Source organism: Mytilinidion resinicola, assembly GCF_010093595.1.
Source record: "Mytilinidion resinicola strain CBS 304.34 unplaced genomic scaffold BDZ99scaffold_12, whole genome shotgun sequence".
Lineage (NCBI taxonomy): Eukaryota > Fungi > Ascomycota > Dothideomycetes > Mytilinidiales > Mytilinidiaceae > Mytilinidion > Mytilinidion resinicola.
This window is the reverse complement of record NW_022985448.1, coordinates 1115773-1134966: the sequence shown is the minus strand read 5'-3', so window position 1 is coordinate 1134966 and position 19194 is coordinate 1115773. Positions and strand designations below refer to the sequence as shown.

General features: G+C 38.4%; 2 protein-coding genes across 2 annotated transcripts in view; both read right to left on the bottom strand.

Annotated features, from left to right (window-relative positions):
• Positions 1-16696: 16696 nt before the first annotated feature.
• BDZ99DRAFT_390634 (uncharacterized protein) lies at positions 16697-16873 on the bottom strand (the record flags this gene model as incomplete). Its single annotated transcript, XM_033715690.1, has 1 exon — positions 16697-16873. A coding segment is annotated over one exon (177 nt), but the record flags the coding sequence as incomplete, so codon positions are not given.
• Positions 16874-18673: 1800 nt separating this feature from the next.
• BDZ99DRAFT_57365 (ankyrin) overlaps positions 18674-19194 on the bottom strand; it is a 2017-nt gene continuing 1496 nt past the window's right edge. Inside the window, exon 2 of the mRNA XM_033728309.1 lies at positions 18674-18808. Coding sequence (XP_033575485.1) covers positions 18762-18808 — 47 coding nt within the window. The 3' untranslated portion in view covers positions 18674-18761. The remainder of the gene's footprint in view (positions 18809-19194) is intronic.

Here is a 19194-nt window from a genome sequence, read left to right as displayed (position 1 = left end):
GCGACAGGAGCTGGACGGGGGGCTACGAAAATAGGCGGTCCTGGCGGTGGAACTGTCGGCGTGCGTCCTGTAGGTATACCTGTAGGTCTAGCTGCTGCACCTGTGCCCGTAGCAATCTCAAATCTTAATGGCTCTTGCTGCGTATTATTGTACGTATAATAGCCTCTCCTCGCAATAGTAGGCCGGCCGCGCCGGCGCTTAATAATAGCAGGATCCTCTACATCCTTAAAAGGCCCAAAAGGAATAGCTAGCTGATGTCCTCCTGGCCGAACAAACCACTAATAGTAATCTATCTCTTCCGGTTGTATATAGAGCACCGGATCTAGCCGATTTACAAGCGCTCGGTGTAGAGGATTGTGCAGTTTATGTGCACACAGAATGCTATAGATAGACTTAAATGTTTAAGTACAATTAAGTGGGTTGTATTTATTTGATTTGGCCTTTTAGAGCTGCTTCTTAAGAAGAACAAGCGCCTGCAGCGTCACCTTTTGATATAGGTTACGGAATTCGGGTTCTTTAACATCATGCGGAGTATAGGCGTAATATCTAGCTATTTTATCTTTAAACTTAGACCTGGAGTTAAGGATAAGGTTCTATATATTAAGGAGAACGTTAAATAGATGGCCAGTTAACACCTAAAGGAAGCCCTTAAGTAGGCCGTGCAAGCCCTTATTTCGCGATGTAACTCTGTAAGAAATCGAATTAGTATTATACATCTCTGCTACTTCCTTATTTCTTAGTTATTCTTTAAGCTATACTCTTATCCTCTTTAGCGCTGCCTGTTCAGTATATATATAGACCCTATGCAAAGTTTAGGTATTAAATTTAGATATCTTAGTGTTAAGAAAAATTACTTATATAGTACTAAAGTACCGCACCTTACAGGTGTAGCAGGTGGCCTAATTCCACCTATATAGCCACTACTTATTCTCTATATATATTACTAGGTTAGGGCGCTTCTTATAGTTATTAAGTAGCTTCTTCCAAGCCTTATTAAATTAAGCTATAACTTCCAGCTTTATTGTAGCGGTCCAACGGGTAAGAAACTGCCCCCTTTTCTCCTGTTCCTTCTTCTAAATAGCTTCCTTTTCTTTATCTAATATAGGCGCAGGTGGCGCGCTGCCTGCGGCGTACGCAGGTTCCTTTTTATACACCTTAGCCAGTTTAGTAATAATATTCTTTTTAATATGCTATATATAGAGGAGGCGCGCGACTATAGGCTATTATTAATATAGTGCGTTCCTTAGAGCTTATTCTTTATCCGTTAAGAAAATGCGTGGAATAAGAGAATAGCGCTTAAAGAGCTTAAAGAGCTGTAGTACTGCCTAGTTATAGTTTGCCTCCTTCTCTTTTAGCAGGAAACAATAGGCAATTTCGAGGTTGTTGCTAGTACACGTGACGCCGGTAATATACAGGAAGGGTATACCGAATCTATTAGTTTTGTAGGTGCAATCCAATAGAATAACGTCGTGATTAGCCCGTAGGATCTCGATAGAATCCGGATAGGCAAAGAAAAGGTATTTAATTCGGTTCTGCTTATCTTTTATAAAGTTGTATATATACTTCCTATTACAGCTGTTAGGTGCTGGGAATATAGAGGTTTCTAACGTATAGAGGAGCGCCTGGATAGGCGTAAGGCCGCCGAGAAGCTTATTCCTATACCGGGTGCGCTTATTAGTAATATCGTGCGCTGTAATAGTAACCCCTTTCTTTAACAGCTTTATATACGTCTTATTAGGCTTTGTTCCGCTTAATACATCTATTCGAATAAGGGCATTTATAGATGCCGAGCGCTTCCTATTACAGGCGGCTGCTGTAGGTTTAAGCATAGCGTTGTAATTATTATAAGCTTCCTCCACCGTCTCCTATAGCCAAACACATAAGCTATTAACTCCAGGAGGCTGCCGAGTAAGCGTACCGCTTATCTTACAGTCTACTTTATTAGTAGACGTACTGCGCACGCGTGTATAAGACTTTCTGGTGCCTTTAAAGCAGCATTAGTACTATATTTTCCTTATTTCCTTTATCTTTCTATCTGGTTTTGAACGGAACTTAATAAGCCCGTAGCCCTGCGCCTTTGCATGCTTTTTAAGCACTTCCTCGGCTTTATCTAGCGTACAGTAGGACTGTGGCGGTGGTGGTTTAAGAGCTATAGTAAGTGTATTAAGGAAGTTAAGGATTAGGATATAATACTTTGTGGCCACGCCGCACTTAGAGAGAGCATTTGGAATTAGTAAGAAACGTAAGCAAGCGAATCGGAGGCCCCGGAGCACTCCTCCGGACCAATTAGAAGATTAGACGTAAGAAGGGTGTATACGGAGTAGAAAAGGGGTGTACACCGAGTAAATATAGGGTGTATATTTAGCAGCGCCCAGTTTTAATATAGGATTAAAGATAGAAGGAAAAGGCAGCTTAATAAAGCGTTAAAGAAGCTAGAACTTACTTAAAAAAGTTAAGTATAGAAGGAAAAGTATAAAGGCGCTAGGTAGGCCTTATATATACTTTAGATTGCTATACTGCTGCTAGATTACTACTTACTATACTATCCGGAACACTCCGCCAGCCTTTTAACAACGCGCCGGATTATAAGGTTACTACTAGATTATAAGGAACCTTATAAAATCACGTGGCCTTTATTAGCCGCTGCAGCGTTAATTACTTATTAAGGCCGATGCCTAAGCATATTTATTACTTATATTACCCTGTAACCTCCCCTATTACAAACTTTTTACTTCCTTTTCTAATTCCTTTTTAATAACTTACTTAACACGCCTATAAAGTGCTCTGCTAGCTAATTAAAAGTTCCCTTATATAATAGCAACCTTTTTAATACGCTACCGCTATATTACTATTACCTAATACCTATTCCTTACTATTATATCTTCTAAAAAGCCTCCGCTCCTAATAACACCGAAGGCATAATAATAATAAGAACTCGGGCCGAAAATAGGGCTTTGCTCTAGCCTATTACGCTGTTGGAAGTAATTTAAAAGTAAATTAGGTTTAAAGGATATAGAATTCTTAATATTCGGTTAATATTCGGCTGCCGTGTATATAATATATAGGCACGTAATATATAGATATACTGCTTTACTATAGTAGATTTAGCGTAAATTAGGCCTATAAGGGCCTTTAAGTATATATAGGCTAGCTAGATTCCTATATAGAATTAATAAATTCTTACCTTATATAATCGGAAATATTACAGTCTATAGTAAGAAAAATATAATAGCCTTAGAATAATATCCCTTCCTAGGTTGCGGAAAACCTACTATACCGGAAAATATAAAAGGTAAGTTACTTTAACTTTAAATAACTTATACTTAGTATATATATTAAAATCTCCTATAGTTCTATATAAGTCGTGTACTATAGCTACTCTAAATATTTAGAACACCTCGCACCTAAAAATTACGTTTGTATTATCGCTTTTACGCCTAATTTGCGGAAAGTCTTCTTTTATAGCGTAACCGAATTCCGTTGCTATAGCTCTAAAAGGAACGATTAACAGCATAATTAAAAGCGTTGTATTTTTTTGGCTGCACGCCAGTTTCCTAGGCATAAATTATAATATACTAACTATAACTTAATAGGATTATAAGGGAGAAAGTTAGGATGCCTAAATAATAGATTTATTCTAGTACAGGGGGTTTTCCGCCAGGGGGACGTTAATTATACTATTAATTATTCTATTTACGGCTGTAAAAACTCGCTTAATAGGTAAATAGCAATTAGAAACGGTTATATTACTATACTATAGAAGTAACTTAGTAATATAAAAAAAGAAAAGGTAAAAGCAGAGCGGCCTAATATAGGTCGCTGGCGCTGCGCTAGCCGCTAGCGTCCTACGTGGTGATTATATAACCTATGTGCCTGTTTTATAACTATAAGTAAATATTACTTCTAGAATAAAGGAAAAGGCGGATTTAAATTACTGTTATTTTAACTATATTTTAGTTATATATATAGGTTATAGTCGAGTACGAATACTAGACCTTTTTTAAGGAAGTTATAGTCCTATTTATAAACTTTAAGGCGCTTATTAAGCTATCTAACTATATACTATAGACTTCCCCTATTAAATATAGAATACTAGTTATATTATAATCGCTAATATTAAACCTAGTAAGTTAGAAGGTACTAGTTTTTTACTAGTCCCCTAAAACGCTGGCAGAGTTACTGTTAGGAATAAAAAAAAACCGGCGGTGGCTAAAGAATAAGCCAGACTGGAATTCTTCGCTAAAGAAGTTAACGCGGTTAAATATAAAAATGGGCGATATTTTATACTAGCAATATCTAAAATTAATAGCTGGGTAATCTATACTATAACTAAGGTTATAACAGGAGATCTAGTAATTATCCTCTGCGTTGCTATAGCCGTAAGACTAATTACTCCTGTTCCTATTAAGCCGCTAAATTTAAGTTAGATTATAGCTTATAGCTAACTAGAAAAAGGTATACTAGAAGTAGCAGAGGCTAAAAGTTTATTATTAGACCTCGAATCTACTATAGCGGTCCCGGTTGCTAAGAATACGTAGAAGGAAATAGCCGTAAAAATATATATATTAGATAATAGCTTCTAATTAGTTAGTTCCGGAATTAAAGAAGTTTAAAGTATGCGGAGGTGGAAGCTATTTATAAGTAACCTTCTTTTAGAATAGAGAGCGCTTAGTTAAACCTGCTCCGGTGTATAATACTATAGGTCTATAAAACTCTACTTACTTAAATTTTATTAGAAATACTATAGGGCCTTTTTTTAGGCCTTACTTAATATAAGTAGAGTATAAAAATAGTTCTAGACGTGTTTTAAAGTTGCTCTCCGTACTAAAATAGGTGCTTTAGGTAAATAGACCGAATCTAGCTTATAGGTCCTAGTTTTATGCACTCTATTATATATAAATACTATAATTTACTAATTCTAATTATAAATACACAGAAAGTATCTTATATTCTACACCTTTCGGACGCCTATCTTAGAAATGCCTCCGCAAAAAGCTAAAAAGAAAAACAACGCTAGTAAAAGCTTAGATATAGCCTAGATAAAGGCTAGAGCTAAGGACGCGCTTACTAAACTGCAGGCAGATAACAGCAACTTTAGTAAAGTATAAGCTGCCAGGTTAAGAGCATTTCTTAAGAAAAATAATAAGGATTTTCAAGCTAAAGATATAAATAAAGAGATCGATAAAATAGATATTAATTAGGAAGACGGCAAAGCTACAGGAATAACTAATAGAGCAGAAAGTTTAGAGAACAACGTAAAATAGGGAGAGAAACTAGCAGGCATAAATACCGATAGCAAACCCGATAGCAACGTAAAACAGGGAGAGAAACTAGCAGGCATAAATACCGATAGTAAACCTAATAGCGACGCAAAACAGGGAGAGTAATAGGGGAAAGTAAACAGCACTAAAATTAAATCGGAGCTAAATTCTCTACTATTTTAACTTAATCTAGATAGTTCTAACTTAGGATATAAGTCTAAAAATCCTAAGTATAGTCGCGTATTATATACTAGGCCGGGCCCTTAGTATAGTAAGAATATAATTACCGTTAGGTGGACTAGCGGTAGAGGCACTCGGTATATTAATATATATAGAAAGAAAAGTGCTGCTAAGTATTAGCTTAATACTTATACTAAATCTAGAGAGTATAAAAATAAGTAACCTAAGTCTAAAAAGGTTAGCAATATTAATAATTAGTATAAAGACGAATACTTAAATAATAGGAATTTCCGGTTTACTAAATACTATATCCTTAGTATATATAGAGTTGCCTTTAAAGGTGCAGAAACTAGTAATTCTAACGCTAATTTAGACCTTATTAACCTAGACTTAGTAGAAGAATATTAGCCTGTTACGTATATTTTTATTAGTTGGCTCCTTTCTAATAGAAAATTAGACAAAAAATAGGAACTATAGTAAGCCCTGCGCGCGAGATAGGGGAAGAAGGCTGCCGATAAAGCAATTTTCCTGGCCGCCTGTAAGGCAGAGGACAGATATAATAAAGCTAAGTTAGGTAAACGGGTAGCTACTAGCAGATCTCCTTCTGTCGGCCTTGCTGCAGATACAACACGCTAGTTCCGTAAGCAATCGCTTGCTGCAGAACATTCTTATAGAAGCCGATCCACCCCAATTGCTCTAGCACGTTAATCCACCCCGATAAAGGCACGCTTAGCGCGCTAATCCGCTAAGTCTAAAGTAAATACCGCTACTAAATCCCAGCTAATATATACTATTAAGGACTTTAGGATTAGTTACTATAAGGCTGCAGGCGTTAATAACTTCCAAGACCTTAAAGCAAAAGATAAGGGTGATTTTGTAATTGCATAGGAGCACGCAAAGTCCACGCCGATCTTAGCGTAAAAGTATAAGAGTTATAAGATTAGTAAGACCGGTTACTCGTGCGCTGTTTATGTTTTTGCTGTCTTTATTCACCGAATATCGACAATTATTTGCCTATCCTTTCTTTTCCTTCGGTCACGCCCAGAATACACCTGCTCTTTTCTCTATTACACTGTTGTTTATATTATTGCGCAAATCTCGAAAATAATTAACTTTAACTTGTTTACTTTATTTACTTATTTACATAGTTATTTATCTTTTCACGCCGAACTCCTAATATTTATTTAGCTGTTTCTTTTCTAGATTCTTATATAACGACACTCTTTTTAAGCTTTTTCTTTACACTTACTAAATTTCGCATGTTTCTTTAGATAGTTAGCATTATAGTAAGCTAGACACTTATATTTTAGTAATAAAGTGCTTTATTAAAGGCGGATACAGTATTTTCTTTATACTAACTTATCTATAACTTCTTCTTTAAATCTATATATATTACCGTAAGTTAGTTTTAAAGGCACGCCTATACCTATTTTTATACTATAAGGTTCTATTACGGTTACGGCTATTAGTAATAGACGACCCTTATATAGGCGAAGCCGTGTTATTGCCTAAGTATACTATTATAGTGCGACCGAATTTCGTTGCTACAGCACTACTATTATTCTATTATCGCTTTTAAATCTTATATAGTTAGGAGTAATAAGGGCGTAATAATAGCGTTGTAATAAAGAAATTCTGTTATGCTATAAAAGAAAACTCTCCGCAAATTAGTCGTAAAGGCGACGGCGCGAACGTAATTTTTTAGTGGAAAGGGTTATAAGGGCTCTAGAGTGGCTATAGTAACTTATATAACCTATATAATTTAGAGTTATAATATATACCAATATAACGTCTATTACTATTAGTCGAAAAACACCCTACGCCGAAATAAACAGAGCTTCCGAATATTATAATTTTTTGTAATATAACTGTATAGTTTTATAGTTAACTAAAGGCCTTTTTTAGCTACTTCTCTCCCTATAGCTAGTCTATAAAGCGAAAATTACGATAGCTTTAAGTATGCTGTTAATAATTCTATTTATAGTTTCTAAAACTATCTCGGCTTCTAACCCCTATATAGCTATCGCCACTAATATTTTACGGCTCCTCGGAGGCTTTAGACGATACTTATCCTTAATAAGAATATATATCGAGCCTATTATAGCATTTAGCATATGCAAACATAGATTCCGAATTTATCTATAGTAGTTAATCTACTAGGTTTTTTAGCGTGCGTTTAAGCGAGCTGCTATAAAGAAAGCTAGCAAGATTACTCTGCTATAATATATTTTATAATACTCGAAGCCTTAACTCTTCTAGAAGCGCCTATAAACAGTTATATAATAGCTATTTTTAGAGGCTTTTATAGCTAGGTATTATACCGGCTAGTATATAAACTGCTATTCTATAGTACTTCTTCCTACTACTACTACTACACTACTATATAGTTATAGATCGAGCCACCTAGGTGCTGTTACAGCCTTTTCCTCTAGATATACCTAGAATATATGCTATTCTATTAGAAAAGGGCAACGTGCCCATCTCTATATTATGCTATTGCAAGCACGGACGACGCTTAAAAAAGGACCTGGCTTAGAGCCGGCAGTATCTTACCCCCGAAGATGAAAAAGCACTTATAAAGTTCGTGTTACTAATATCTAGTCTTGGGCACCCTGTGCGAATTAAGTATATATATTTACTAGCATTCTAAATCGCCCTCCGTCGATTTATAAACCGACCGCATAAGCCTCCAGGCCCTAATTAGCCCCGGGCCTTTAAGAAACGCTATATAGAATTAAGAGTAAGGCGGGTAAAGGCTATAGATTAGAAACAATATAATAGTTATATATATAATAAGGTTATAGAGTAGTTTAAAGTAATTAGCAAAGTACTAGAAAACCCTAGTATTTTGCCAGAAAACCTCTATAATATAGATAAAACTAGGGTTATACTTAGTATACTCGGCTCTGTTAAAGTTCTTATAAGTAAGAATAATATCTAAGACTATAGGGGCGCTAGTATTAAGCGCTAAATAGTGTCTTCCGTTAAATATATTAGTGCGGACGGTAGGTTGCTGCTACCGCTTATTATCTGGCTAGCTTTAACCTATAGAAGCAATTAGACTATATACCTAACCCCTAGGTAGTATTTTAGATATTCTAAGAATAGGTATAATAACTCTAAGATTAACTTAGAGTAGCTTAAGCGCGTTTTCGATCCCTAGACTAAAGAAACAGCTAATAGCAAGCCACGCGTCCTTATTAACAACGGCTTTAGAACGCATAAAATAGTAGAGATCCTAGAGTTCTGCTTTAAGAACAATATTATCCTATATTATCTACTATCTTACACCTTCTATAAACTCTAGCCCTGTAATATTAGAGTCTTTGCACTCTTAAAGACAGCCTATTATAACAAGGTTAAACAACTTAATTAAGGAGGTATAGATTAGATTAGCAAAGAACACTTTACTTTTTTATATAAATCTGCACGAGACAAGGCATTTATAAAAAGGAATATCTTAGCTAGATAGGCTGCAACCGGTTTATTCCTATTAAATCTAGAAAGGGTGCTCTAAGGAATTTAGAAGGCCCCACCTAAGCTTACTATTCCGGACGGCTTTTAAGGGCAGCTAATATCTGCTCTATAAGATAAGGTACTGCAGACTCTAATAACTCTAGTAATACTAAAGATAATAGAAGCTTTTATATTACTGTAGAACCTAATAGAGAAAGATACTTATATACTTAATAAGATAAGCAAGCAGCGCCTGCAAAAACGCGTATAGAAGATTGTAACCGCAGCTAAAATATCCTTTACCGAGTGCACACTTCTACAGAATTAAAACCGCTTCCTATTCCAGGTAAATAACGCTAAAGCTCGTCGATTAATAAGATTAGTAGTCCTAGGAAAGGCGAAGGTAATAAGCTATTAAGATCTAGAGAAGGCGCAAGCAAAGTATAAGGCAAAAGATTAAGCCGCTACAGCTAAGGGAAAATAAGGTTGTAAGCATAAAACCCCCGGAATAGAAGAGGAAAAGGCCGGCCTATTAGTACCGAAAAGCAATACAGTAGCACTAATAGAAACCAAGCTAGTAAATATTATAGAGGTGTTATAGAAGGTTCCGGTAGCAAAAATATATTAGGAGCTAGAGCTACTTTATAGACTTAATTTAAACCTAATAAATTAGGCCTGTTAATTATCTTATTTATTAATCGGACGGCCGCTTAAAAGGCGCTCTACTAAATAAGTAATAGCGCTTTGCAGAGGGGATTATATAAGGTATAAAAAGTAGCGAAATTATAAGCTGCGCTATATATACCTCTACCTATCTATTCTCTATATATTTTAAATTATTTACAACCTTCTAGCAGGAGCAGGTCGGCCGTCCTCCCTGCTAGTGCACTACCTATAATACGTTTAAGTAATAGTAGCGCTGCTAATATCCCTGTAGAGGTACCTTAAGTAATATATTTATTCTAATATCTATATTGCTACCTTATACTTTAAGCGTAAGCCGCTAATTAATATATTATAGAATCTACTACTAAGCTGCGCCGACTACTAAGCTACACGTTAAACTATTAATTATACTTTTTTAGAGAGAAATTATCTAGAACCTTTTTTACTAAATCCTCTATAATATAAATTCTAGTCTTAACTCTATAGGCTTCCTAAAAAGCTACTTTCCGCTTTACTATATTTTTACTAGTAGTATTGCCCCCTTTAAAAGTTAGTAAGTACTTAGCAACTCTATAGTGCCTGTTTACCTTAGCACAGTCTGCTGGCAACTAGGTAAACTTGCTTAGAATTGCTATTCCGGGGCTGTACTAGTTCTCTAAGAGGAAAAAATAGGCAGAAATACAGCCGTTTAACGCCGCAATATATAGTACTATCCGTCCCTTATTATTAGTATATATAAGAAGGTTAGATTTAATAACTAATTCCCCGGGTGTAAATAATATAGATAAATCCTGTAGCTTACTTTTAACTATAAAAGTGCCGCACTCTATACAGGAGATAAACTTATCTAATACAGCTATTATAGCTATATTACTAATTCCCGCCGCGATATTAAACGCTGTAAGGCTGTTATTATTTTTGTTTAGCAGTAAACTAGGGCTCGCTGTATTTCTATAACAACTTAGAAACATCTTAATTAAGCTAATAGCTAGGGACCTACTCTTACTAATTAGAGCACCGGGCCTATAGATTATATATATCTTGTTGCCGAGTTAGACTAAATACTAGAGACAGTTCTTACCGCTTTTATTACAGGTCTAAACTAAGTTAACGCCCTACTTATCCTTAATTAGTCCGCATATCTAGTGGAATTATTCCTTAGTCTAACTTTATCGCTTTTTAACTACACCCTTGCAGACAGAATACTACGGCGCCCCTACCTGCGCATTTTACTAAAATAAACCGGCACTATAATTTAGTAGTATTTAGATATATTCCAGACTTAAGGTGTAAGCTATATATTAAATAGGCGTCTAACCGCGCGTGTTAATACTGTTTAGGTCGGCTCCGCTGTTAAAAAGCAGGTGTGCGGTTTTTATATATTCCGGCTTAAAGGAACTGCAAGCGTAGCTAAGGATTATCTTACTATAATAGCTAGATATATTATTAAAGTTAGTATTGCTGTTCGGGGGCGCTTTATACCGGAGTAGAACATTAAATATATTATACTATCCGGGGTTTAGGTAACTAAGAACTGGCACACAGAGGATGCTGCGCCGAAAGGTCGGACCGGTATTACTAAGGTCGACCTTCTAGGGAGGCGGAATTACGGCTCCGCTTTTAAGAAGTAATTCTACTACCTATACCTAGTTTTGCGTTGCTGCTTTTATAATTAGAGGATAACAGCTATCTAGTATTAAGTTAATATTAGCACTATATTATATAAGGTTTAAAACCACCTTTAGCACTACTAATTAGCTTTCTATGCTCCTGAATTAATATAAGGCTGCCAGAAGAGCAGACCTAAATTTGCCGCCCGTTGCGTTAGTATTTGCTTAACTCTGCAGCAGTAGTTCTATAAGGCGTTTATTAAAGATATTATAACATACAGCAATCTAAAGTAGGGTGTTCTTACCGGCCCTATACTTAACTTAGGCACCTGCTTTAAAAAGTAAGAAAAGAGCTTCTAGTAAGTATCTAGCGTTGTATAAGCAACCGGCGGCAGTCTATTAGTCGGAAGTAACTATATTAACTTCGGCTTTATACTTAAGAAGTAAATTAACTATAAAAACCACACCGTTATTAATATAATTATTGCAGGTAATATAAAGGGCAGTTACCCTTAATATAGTCTAAAAGTTCGGATTTGCCCCTGCCTTAAGTAGTATCTTAACAGCACGCACTTAATATTATCTATAAGCAATACCTAGCGGCCAGCCCTATACCTGTCTGGATAATAATAATCTTAAATAACGGTTGTCTAGGAAGTAATTTAAGTTAAGGTAGCGTATAGCACTAGTTAAGAGCAAAGCCTCTAGAATTAAGGAGATAGGCTTTTTATAATCTTTTATTATTAAAGTAAGAAGCAGGGAGAACCTACCCTATAAGTCGCGGAGTATCGGGTTTACTTCTATACTAAGGAGGAACAGCATAAGGTTCTTATATAAGGCGGCGCATGCGTAAAAAAGACTAGTTGTTATAAGCTGCAGATCCTTAGAAAAGCTAATATCCTTAAACCACGTATTAATATCCCAGCCTATTTCTATAAGCTTATAGTATATACTAGTATAGCCCTTTCGTACAGTATTATACTATAGTAATAATATATTCCTATACTGCGGCTAGAACCTATAATCTAATAATATAAGAACTATATCTTTTAAGTTGCCTTTAAATAAGGTTGCCGCTTCTCTAAAAAAACAATATTTACCTATTATAGCATAGGATAGGATATAGAAGAGCGATATAGCTATAAGCCTAGCTAATAAAACACCTTCTAAATATAGATCCGCTGCGGAAAGGCTATAGATGCTAAGTTTTAATATAATCTATACTACTACTAAATAAAGGGTAACTATCTAGGTAAAATAGAATAGAATAAAAAAAAAGTCGGCTATAAAGGGTAGAGGGAAACACGGCGGATTAGGCGATGCATCGGCCTTAAGTAGCTCGTGAATAATTTTATACAACCCCGATCGAAAAGCAAAATAAAGTATAGTCTACCCTTTTCTATTAGCGCTATCCAGCTTAACGTATTGCTAATAAAGAAGTTCCGCTAGCTTATTAAGGTCTGCCTCCTAAGCGGCAGTATAAAGGCGGACGTTGTACGTAGGGTTTTTAAAAAGGCGTTGGTATAACTAGGTAATTATAAAGCGACTAAAGGAACTAAAAAAGATTTCTATTTTACGGTCCCCTATATATATTTTAAAAGTATAAGACTAAAAAGGTACTATTATAATAGGTATCTGAAATTGTTGAAGTAGAAAACGGTATTTTTTAGAGCCTATAACCTATATAGTTAATGCTTTAATAAAAAAGGCTTTATAAAATAATAGCTGTTAAAACTATTAGCTAGGAAAGAAGTAGCCCTTCTAAACCTAATACTTACTAATTAGCTACTCTAATATATTATAACTGTTAAGGAACTTATAGGCTAAATCCTACTAATAGAATAGAGGATTAGCAGGCTAAGGAATAGAGCAGGATAGTAATAGATTAGTAGTATTAAAGATATTGTAGAATAAATCGCTGCTCCTAAGGTAGGTAAGCAAGTAGGGTAATAGTATAGTTTAGAATAGGCTAGTTTAGCCTTATCTAGAATAATAACCTATTACTGCCTAGCTAATATTATTACCTATTAACTCTAACTCTATTTAATAGTATAAACACTACTAAAGAAAGTTGCAGTTCGGGGTTATTAATACTATCGCGACTTATTAATTAGATAATTTCCGCCGCCTTACGCATAATTATACCCTGTAAAAATAACTAACTAGAATATAGTTGCTGTAATTATAGCAATTGTTATAATCCCCGCCTATTAGTTCCTAATTAACTCTATTTTTAAGCTACTATCCGACTTAGCGCTCTGTATTCTATACCGAAAGTATAAGTATAAGGCAATTATATAGGAAAACCTTCCTAATAGTTAACTTCTAATTATACCCTTACACGCTAGGTTATTATCCTTAGCGGCTAATAGTATAGGATTACAGAGAGTTTATCGCTTAGATAATATAAAAATCCTTTAATTTTTTAAAAGTTTATAGGGCACCAGCGCCCGGTCCGTAGAATAACCCTAATACCTAAAACGCGATAGGCGATACCTACGCGTTGACGCCGAAAGCTTAATAATAGTAATTATACTAGATAGCTGCATAACAACTACTTTTCTAGGCCGGCTACTAAACGAGCCCTTTCTTCTAAGTCCTAATTAAAACACTTTTGCTATCCGCTGTGGTTCGGTCTTAGGCTTTTTTTGCTAAGGTATATCTAATAACAACAGTAAATATATTATCGGTAGCATCTGCGGCTTCCCCTTATATAATACTATCTAGTTAAGATTCTATAGCCTATTAAAAAACAACCTATATTATATCGCCTAGGGCTACCCGCCCTTCTATCGCAAGATATTTACGGCCTAATCTGGCATCTAAGTCGACCACCCGGTGCACAGCTCTTAGAACACGGCCCGCGCCGGCTGGGTTATTGCTATTGCCTTCGGGTTTTACCTACTAATAACCCTCTATAACCGAGAATACTTAACTAAGTATAAAAAAGCGTGCCGCCGGGTGCTCTAAATACTCTAGAAGGTCCTTACCCTAGTATTTAAAAACTACTTAATATATAGACTAATACTAAATATAGCTATAGAAGGTATTACGGCTATAAATAAGGAAAAAACGGGCAGCGTCTTGCGAGCAAGTATTCACCGGGCTGTTTTTAGCACTACCGGTTGTGATAAAATTAGGGAGAATCTTAACATCGCGCAGATACGCCTTATCTTAAATCTGTTCAATAACTATAGCAAGGACGCGCTAAGCGAGGTTAAGCGCTCCGAGCTTAGCCTGCCTAAGGCGCTGCAGGCCGCGCTAGATAGAGTCTATATATAGTAGCAGTATATTAATAATAAGGGCGGCGTAATTCTATAAAGGCTTTTAGATAAAAGGATACAGCGGTGTCTACTATAGATTAAGGATTATAAGGAAAGGTTCTAACTATAAGCGTCTACTCTCTATATTAGTAATATATAACTACCTATTTATAACTTAGAAATAAGAATAGATATTAGATTATACTTATTAACTACACCTGCTTAGAAAGAGCTAAAACTAATATTTAGCCTCGGCTCTAGCTATTAGTAGATAGTTACTCCGTTCTAAAGAAGTCTAAATAAAACCTTTATATCTAGCCTGCTCGAGACTATATTAAATTATTATTATTATTTATTATAAAAAATTAAAACTAAGTGTCTTTATACTACTTTTAAATAAGTTACTAGACTATTCTATATACTATACAGTTTAAAAATTAAAATAGAAGAATTAATTAGTTTTAGTAGAAAGGGGAGAGCAGACTAAAAAAGTAGTTAAACACCTTATTTAATATAAAACCGGACAAAACCTATAGTTTAATTCCTCCTTAGCTACTTACTAGCTGCAGGTTATATATAACTATCTACCTACCTCCTATACTATAGTATATAGGATAAATATAACTTAGGAGATTTTAGTAGCATGCTAGTCTCTTACTAGAGCCTTAGCAGGCGCAGCTATTATACTATAAATCTGTTATAGTACTAAGCTATATTATTAAGCACCTAGAATAAAATAGATAGAAAATACTTGCGAAGGGTTATAAAAGAAATTAAGAGTAATAAAGGCATAATTTACAGGCGGCTAGTTTTGTTATCCTATTAGGTAATATAGAAATTTATTACTTACGCTTTAAAAGTATAGGTGGTAATACTAGTATTTAAGTAGGTATATTACTTAAGGTACCTCTACAGGTATACTAGTAGCTTTATTAACTCTAAACTAGTATAAGTGGCGAGCTAGTAGGGAGGACGGCTAACCTGCTCCTGCTAAAGGGTTATAAATAATTTAAAATATATAGAAAATAGATAGGTAGAGGTATATATAGCGCAGCTTATAATTTCGCCACTCTTTATACCTTATATAATCCCCTCCGCAAAGCGCTATTACTTATTTAGTAAAGCGCCCTTCTAGCGGCCGTGCCTTCGCTAATTTGCTAATGTATGTAAATTACATATACCGTGTTAAGTTTAGCTGATTCGGATTTTATACTAGCTAGATTCGGAAGCCGCTTTAGCTAAAAGTACCGACCAGGGTGGCGATCTTGCACAAATCCGCGTGCATTAGAAGCTGCGGGACTCCTAATGGCTTCCTGCTATCGCAATAGTATTCTAACGCTTAAGCCCTGTAACTTATATAGTCCGAACTGGGTAGAGTTTATAATAAGTCTTATAACAAGGGTTTCTTGTTTATAGCATGAAACGAGTCTTTTTGCAAGATGGGCAAGAACGCTGTAAAGTGTGCGTAATTTTTGGATAAAGCAACTTTAAAGTGTGTAGAAATAGCTACAGCACAAAATGTAAGAGTATTAGCGCAGTATTAAGATGTGTGGACGGAGATTGAAGGGCTTGAGGATAGGTACCTCGCTTATTTCTCGACAAACAGTGTTTTTCTACCAACAGTGGGGGACGTTATGCATAGAGTCTAAGGTGTCTGAAGTCAATATACCCCGCAAATTTTACGGCACGGTGGGCATTGCGTTACTCGGGTTGCAGCACTACAACCTAGGGTCAGCAACTCATATGCAGTAACGTATCAGGATAGCATGCTGATACAGGAGGAAGTAACAGGTAGTGCAACAGCAGTGCTGCAGCACGGTATCAGTACTGTATCAGGAAACAGGATGAATCAAGTAACGCGTCAGGAAGAGATACCACGTTATGCCCCCGGGGCTGGCCCCCCTCCTTCCCCTAGTATATAAACAACGAGCTAGACACCCATAGAAATCAGAGTTCACATCAATTTCAACCTGAGTGCTGGGCTTTCCACTCTAACCTTAATTATTTCCGTTGTTGTCTATTATCCGTACCTACCTGCTTTGCTCCAGATTCTGGCCTCATTAAGAGCGATTTCTCAAGTGTTGGCCATCGGGATATCGGCCGGCCAGCTCGCCATCGTCCAGAGGTAGTTGTTTTAGGGAGGTTCTATTTATTCGAGTTGTCCGGTGGCTAGGGTAAACTGTATAGTTTAGTTAACTACCTCTATATCCGGCTTCCAAGATTTAGATGGCCCATCCAGGTATTCTCCCTCTGCTGTCTTCTATTCTGTCCTTCCACCCAGGAAGAATAAGAGGTCACCCCACCGGGTTCCTGCCGCCTCTACCAGCGGCTTCCGTTGTTCTGTCCATCTAGAGCACTCGAACAGGAAATATCGGGCTGTTTCCCTTCTAGGTCCACATTCGCAGTCAGTCGATTCCACGGCCTTCGTCCTTGCTAGGTTATTCCAGGATACATTTGCATTGCAGCGCTACGAGAGATACAATACATCGCAGGTTTGCCCGAGCTGCCTGCCCAACTCCCTGCCACAGTTTTTAGCAGCTGGCCTCGTTTACTCAGCATTGCTTCCACAGAGGTCGGTGGACGAAGCCTCCCCCTGCCTATGTGCACCTGATTTGCTCCATAAGCCTATCTTTTGCAGCTTGCCACTGCCCTAATAGACCGACACGCGCATCCGTCCTTTCGGGCTGTATAGACAGTGTCACCAGCGAGGTGTTGATCCTCCTCCCGTTGTAATGGCCTCCAAGCCCCTATTCGCCTTAAGTTGCTATGGCAGGGCTGCCCTAGCAGCTCTTTGCCTATTATAAGTCCACTAGGCGTCTACCAGGCCGTGCAAATAGGCCTGGCGAGTGACCTAGAGCTGACTGTCGCTGCTATTATACACCACGCCTCACGGCTAGCTAGCAGTTGCCTGCTAGCCAGCCCCTTCGCGTTACCTGTGACGCTCTTGCGACAACAGGCCGACCGTGTCTTGCAGATGTAGGCCCATAACAACCCCACGCCGGGCGGCTGTCAACCCTCCGCCATCTACTAACCAAACTTGCCCTCCTCTTCTTGTTATTATTGTCCGTTCCAGCTCCTTTTCCTAGTCCCCCCTATGTCCAAGGCCTGCGCCTGGCCGCCCAATGTCGCTGTCCAGTCCAAGGGTTGCCCCAGCGTCGCGTCCAGGTCCAAGGACTGCACCTGGCCGACCAATGTTGATAGGAAGAACAAGGCGTCGAAGAGGATTAACGTCGTCAGATTTAAAGAAGGATCTAGATAAGCACAGAGGTGTCCTATCGCATCGCCAGGCTTGTGCCCTCTTGCCTCCTGACAACAAGAGGACCCTCCCTGCCGCTCCCACTGGCAAATGCAGGCGCCAGCTTGTGGTTCCAGTTGGGTGCTGAATAACAATATGTCGGGTGGTTTTCAAATCGTTCCTCTGTTTGTTGAAATTGGCTGCTGCTGTCGAATTTTGTTGTTGTCGAGAATGGTGGTGGCAGGCCGCCAAGCCTCGTGAAAACTCTGCCTCTGGAGCTGCGCGGTGGACGATGTTTTCAAAGGCGTCCACTTGCAACGACAACGTCGTGCGCTCCTAGCGGACGTGATCCTCATACTTAGCTCGCTCAGGAGAACAAGATGAGTGGGAAGGAACAGCCCGCACGACAATACGGGCCGGATCACGAGTTTGGTGTTCCCCCTCATGCAGGGCCGCCATCCCAGTTGGTACCTCTGATCGGGATGATTGCCTATTCTGGCTAGCACAGAACTGCCACATAATCGTAACGTAATCTAACAGAGGGCGGCTACCAGCCACAAATCGGAGCTGTGGCTGTCACGCCTGTGGCTATGCAAAGCCTTCGGGCCGACGTATGCCCCGCAGCCTTGCGATCGAACTTACTCCCCGCCAACCAGCTCACCTCTTGTAGATTCGCCACCTTACAAGGGTGTGGCAGGTGCGGTTCGGCCATCCTCCCTGCTAGCGTTATTAGAGGAGTCCATTAGTTTAACGATGTTAAAGTGGCGATTCGTTGACATGTAAGTAGTTCTAGAAGTAGCTATCTCACCACCCCTTGATTCTAGAGCATGCTCGAAGCTTCTCTGTGGCAGATTAACAGTGCATATAGTTATGTTAATCCCCGGCCCTCTATGAAATAGAGAGAATAATAACATATAGGAGAGCAAATTACGTTCGTAGAAATTGTATTGTTAAAGCGCCCCGAAGTCGGCGCCTTTCTCTAGCAGCAGTTTCACCACCTGTTCGTGGCCTCCCAATGAAGCCGCCTGGAGTGCGTTGCCGTAGACTCCACCCTGCGCGTTAACGTCGGCGTCCTTCTCTAGCAGCAGCTTCACCACCTGTTCGTGGCCTCTCTTTGAAGCCGCCTGGAGTGCGTTGCCGAAGTGTCCACCCTGCGCGTTGACGTCGGTGCCTTTCTCTAGTAGCAGTTTCACCACCTGTTCGTGGCCTCCTAATGAAGCCGCCTGGAGTGCGTTGCCGTAGTGTCCACCCTGCGCGTTAACGTTGGCGCCCTTGTCGAGCAGCAGCCTCACAATCGCCTCGTGGCCTCCCTCTGAAGCCGCCTGGAGGGCGTTGCCGTAGTATCCACCCTGCGCGTTAACGTCGGCGTCCTTCTCTAGTAGCAGCTTCACCACCTGTTCGTGGCCTCTCTTTGAAGCTGCCTGGAGTGCGTTGCCGTAGTATCCTCCCTGCGCGTTGACGTCGGCGCCTTTCTCTAGTAGCAGCTTCACCACCTGTTCGTGGCCTCCCTCTGAAGCCGCCTG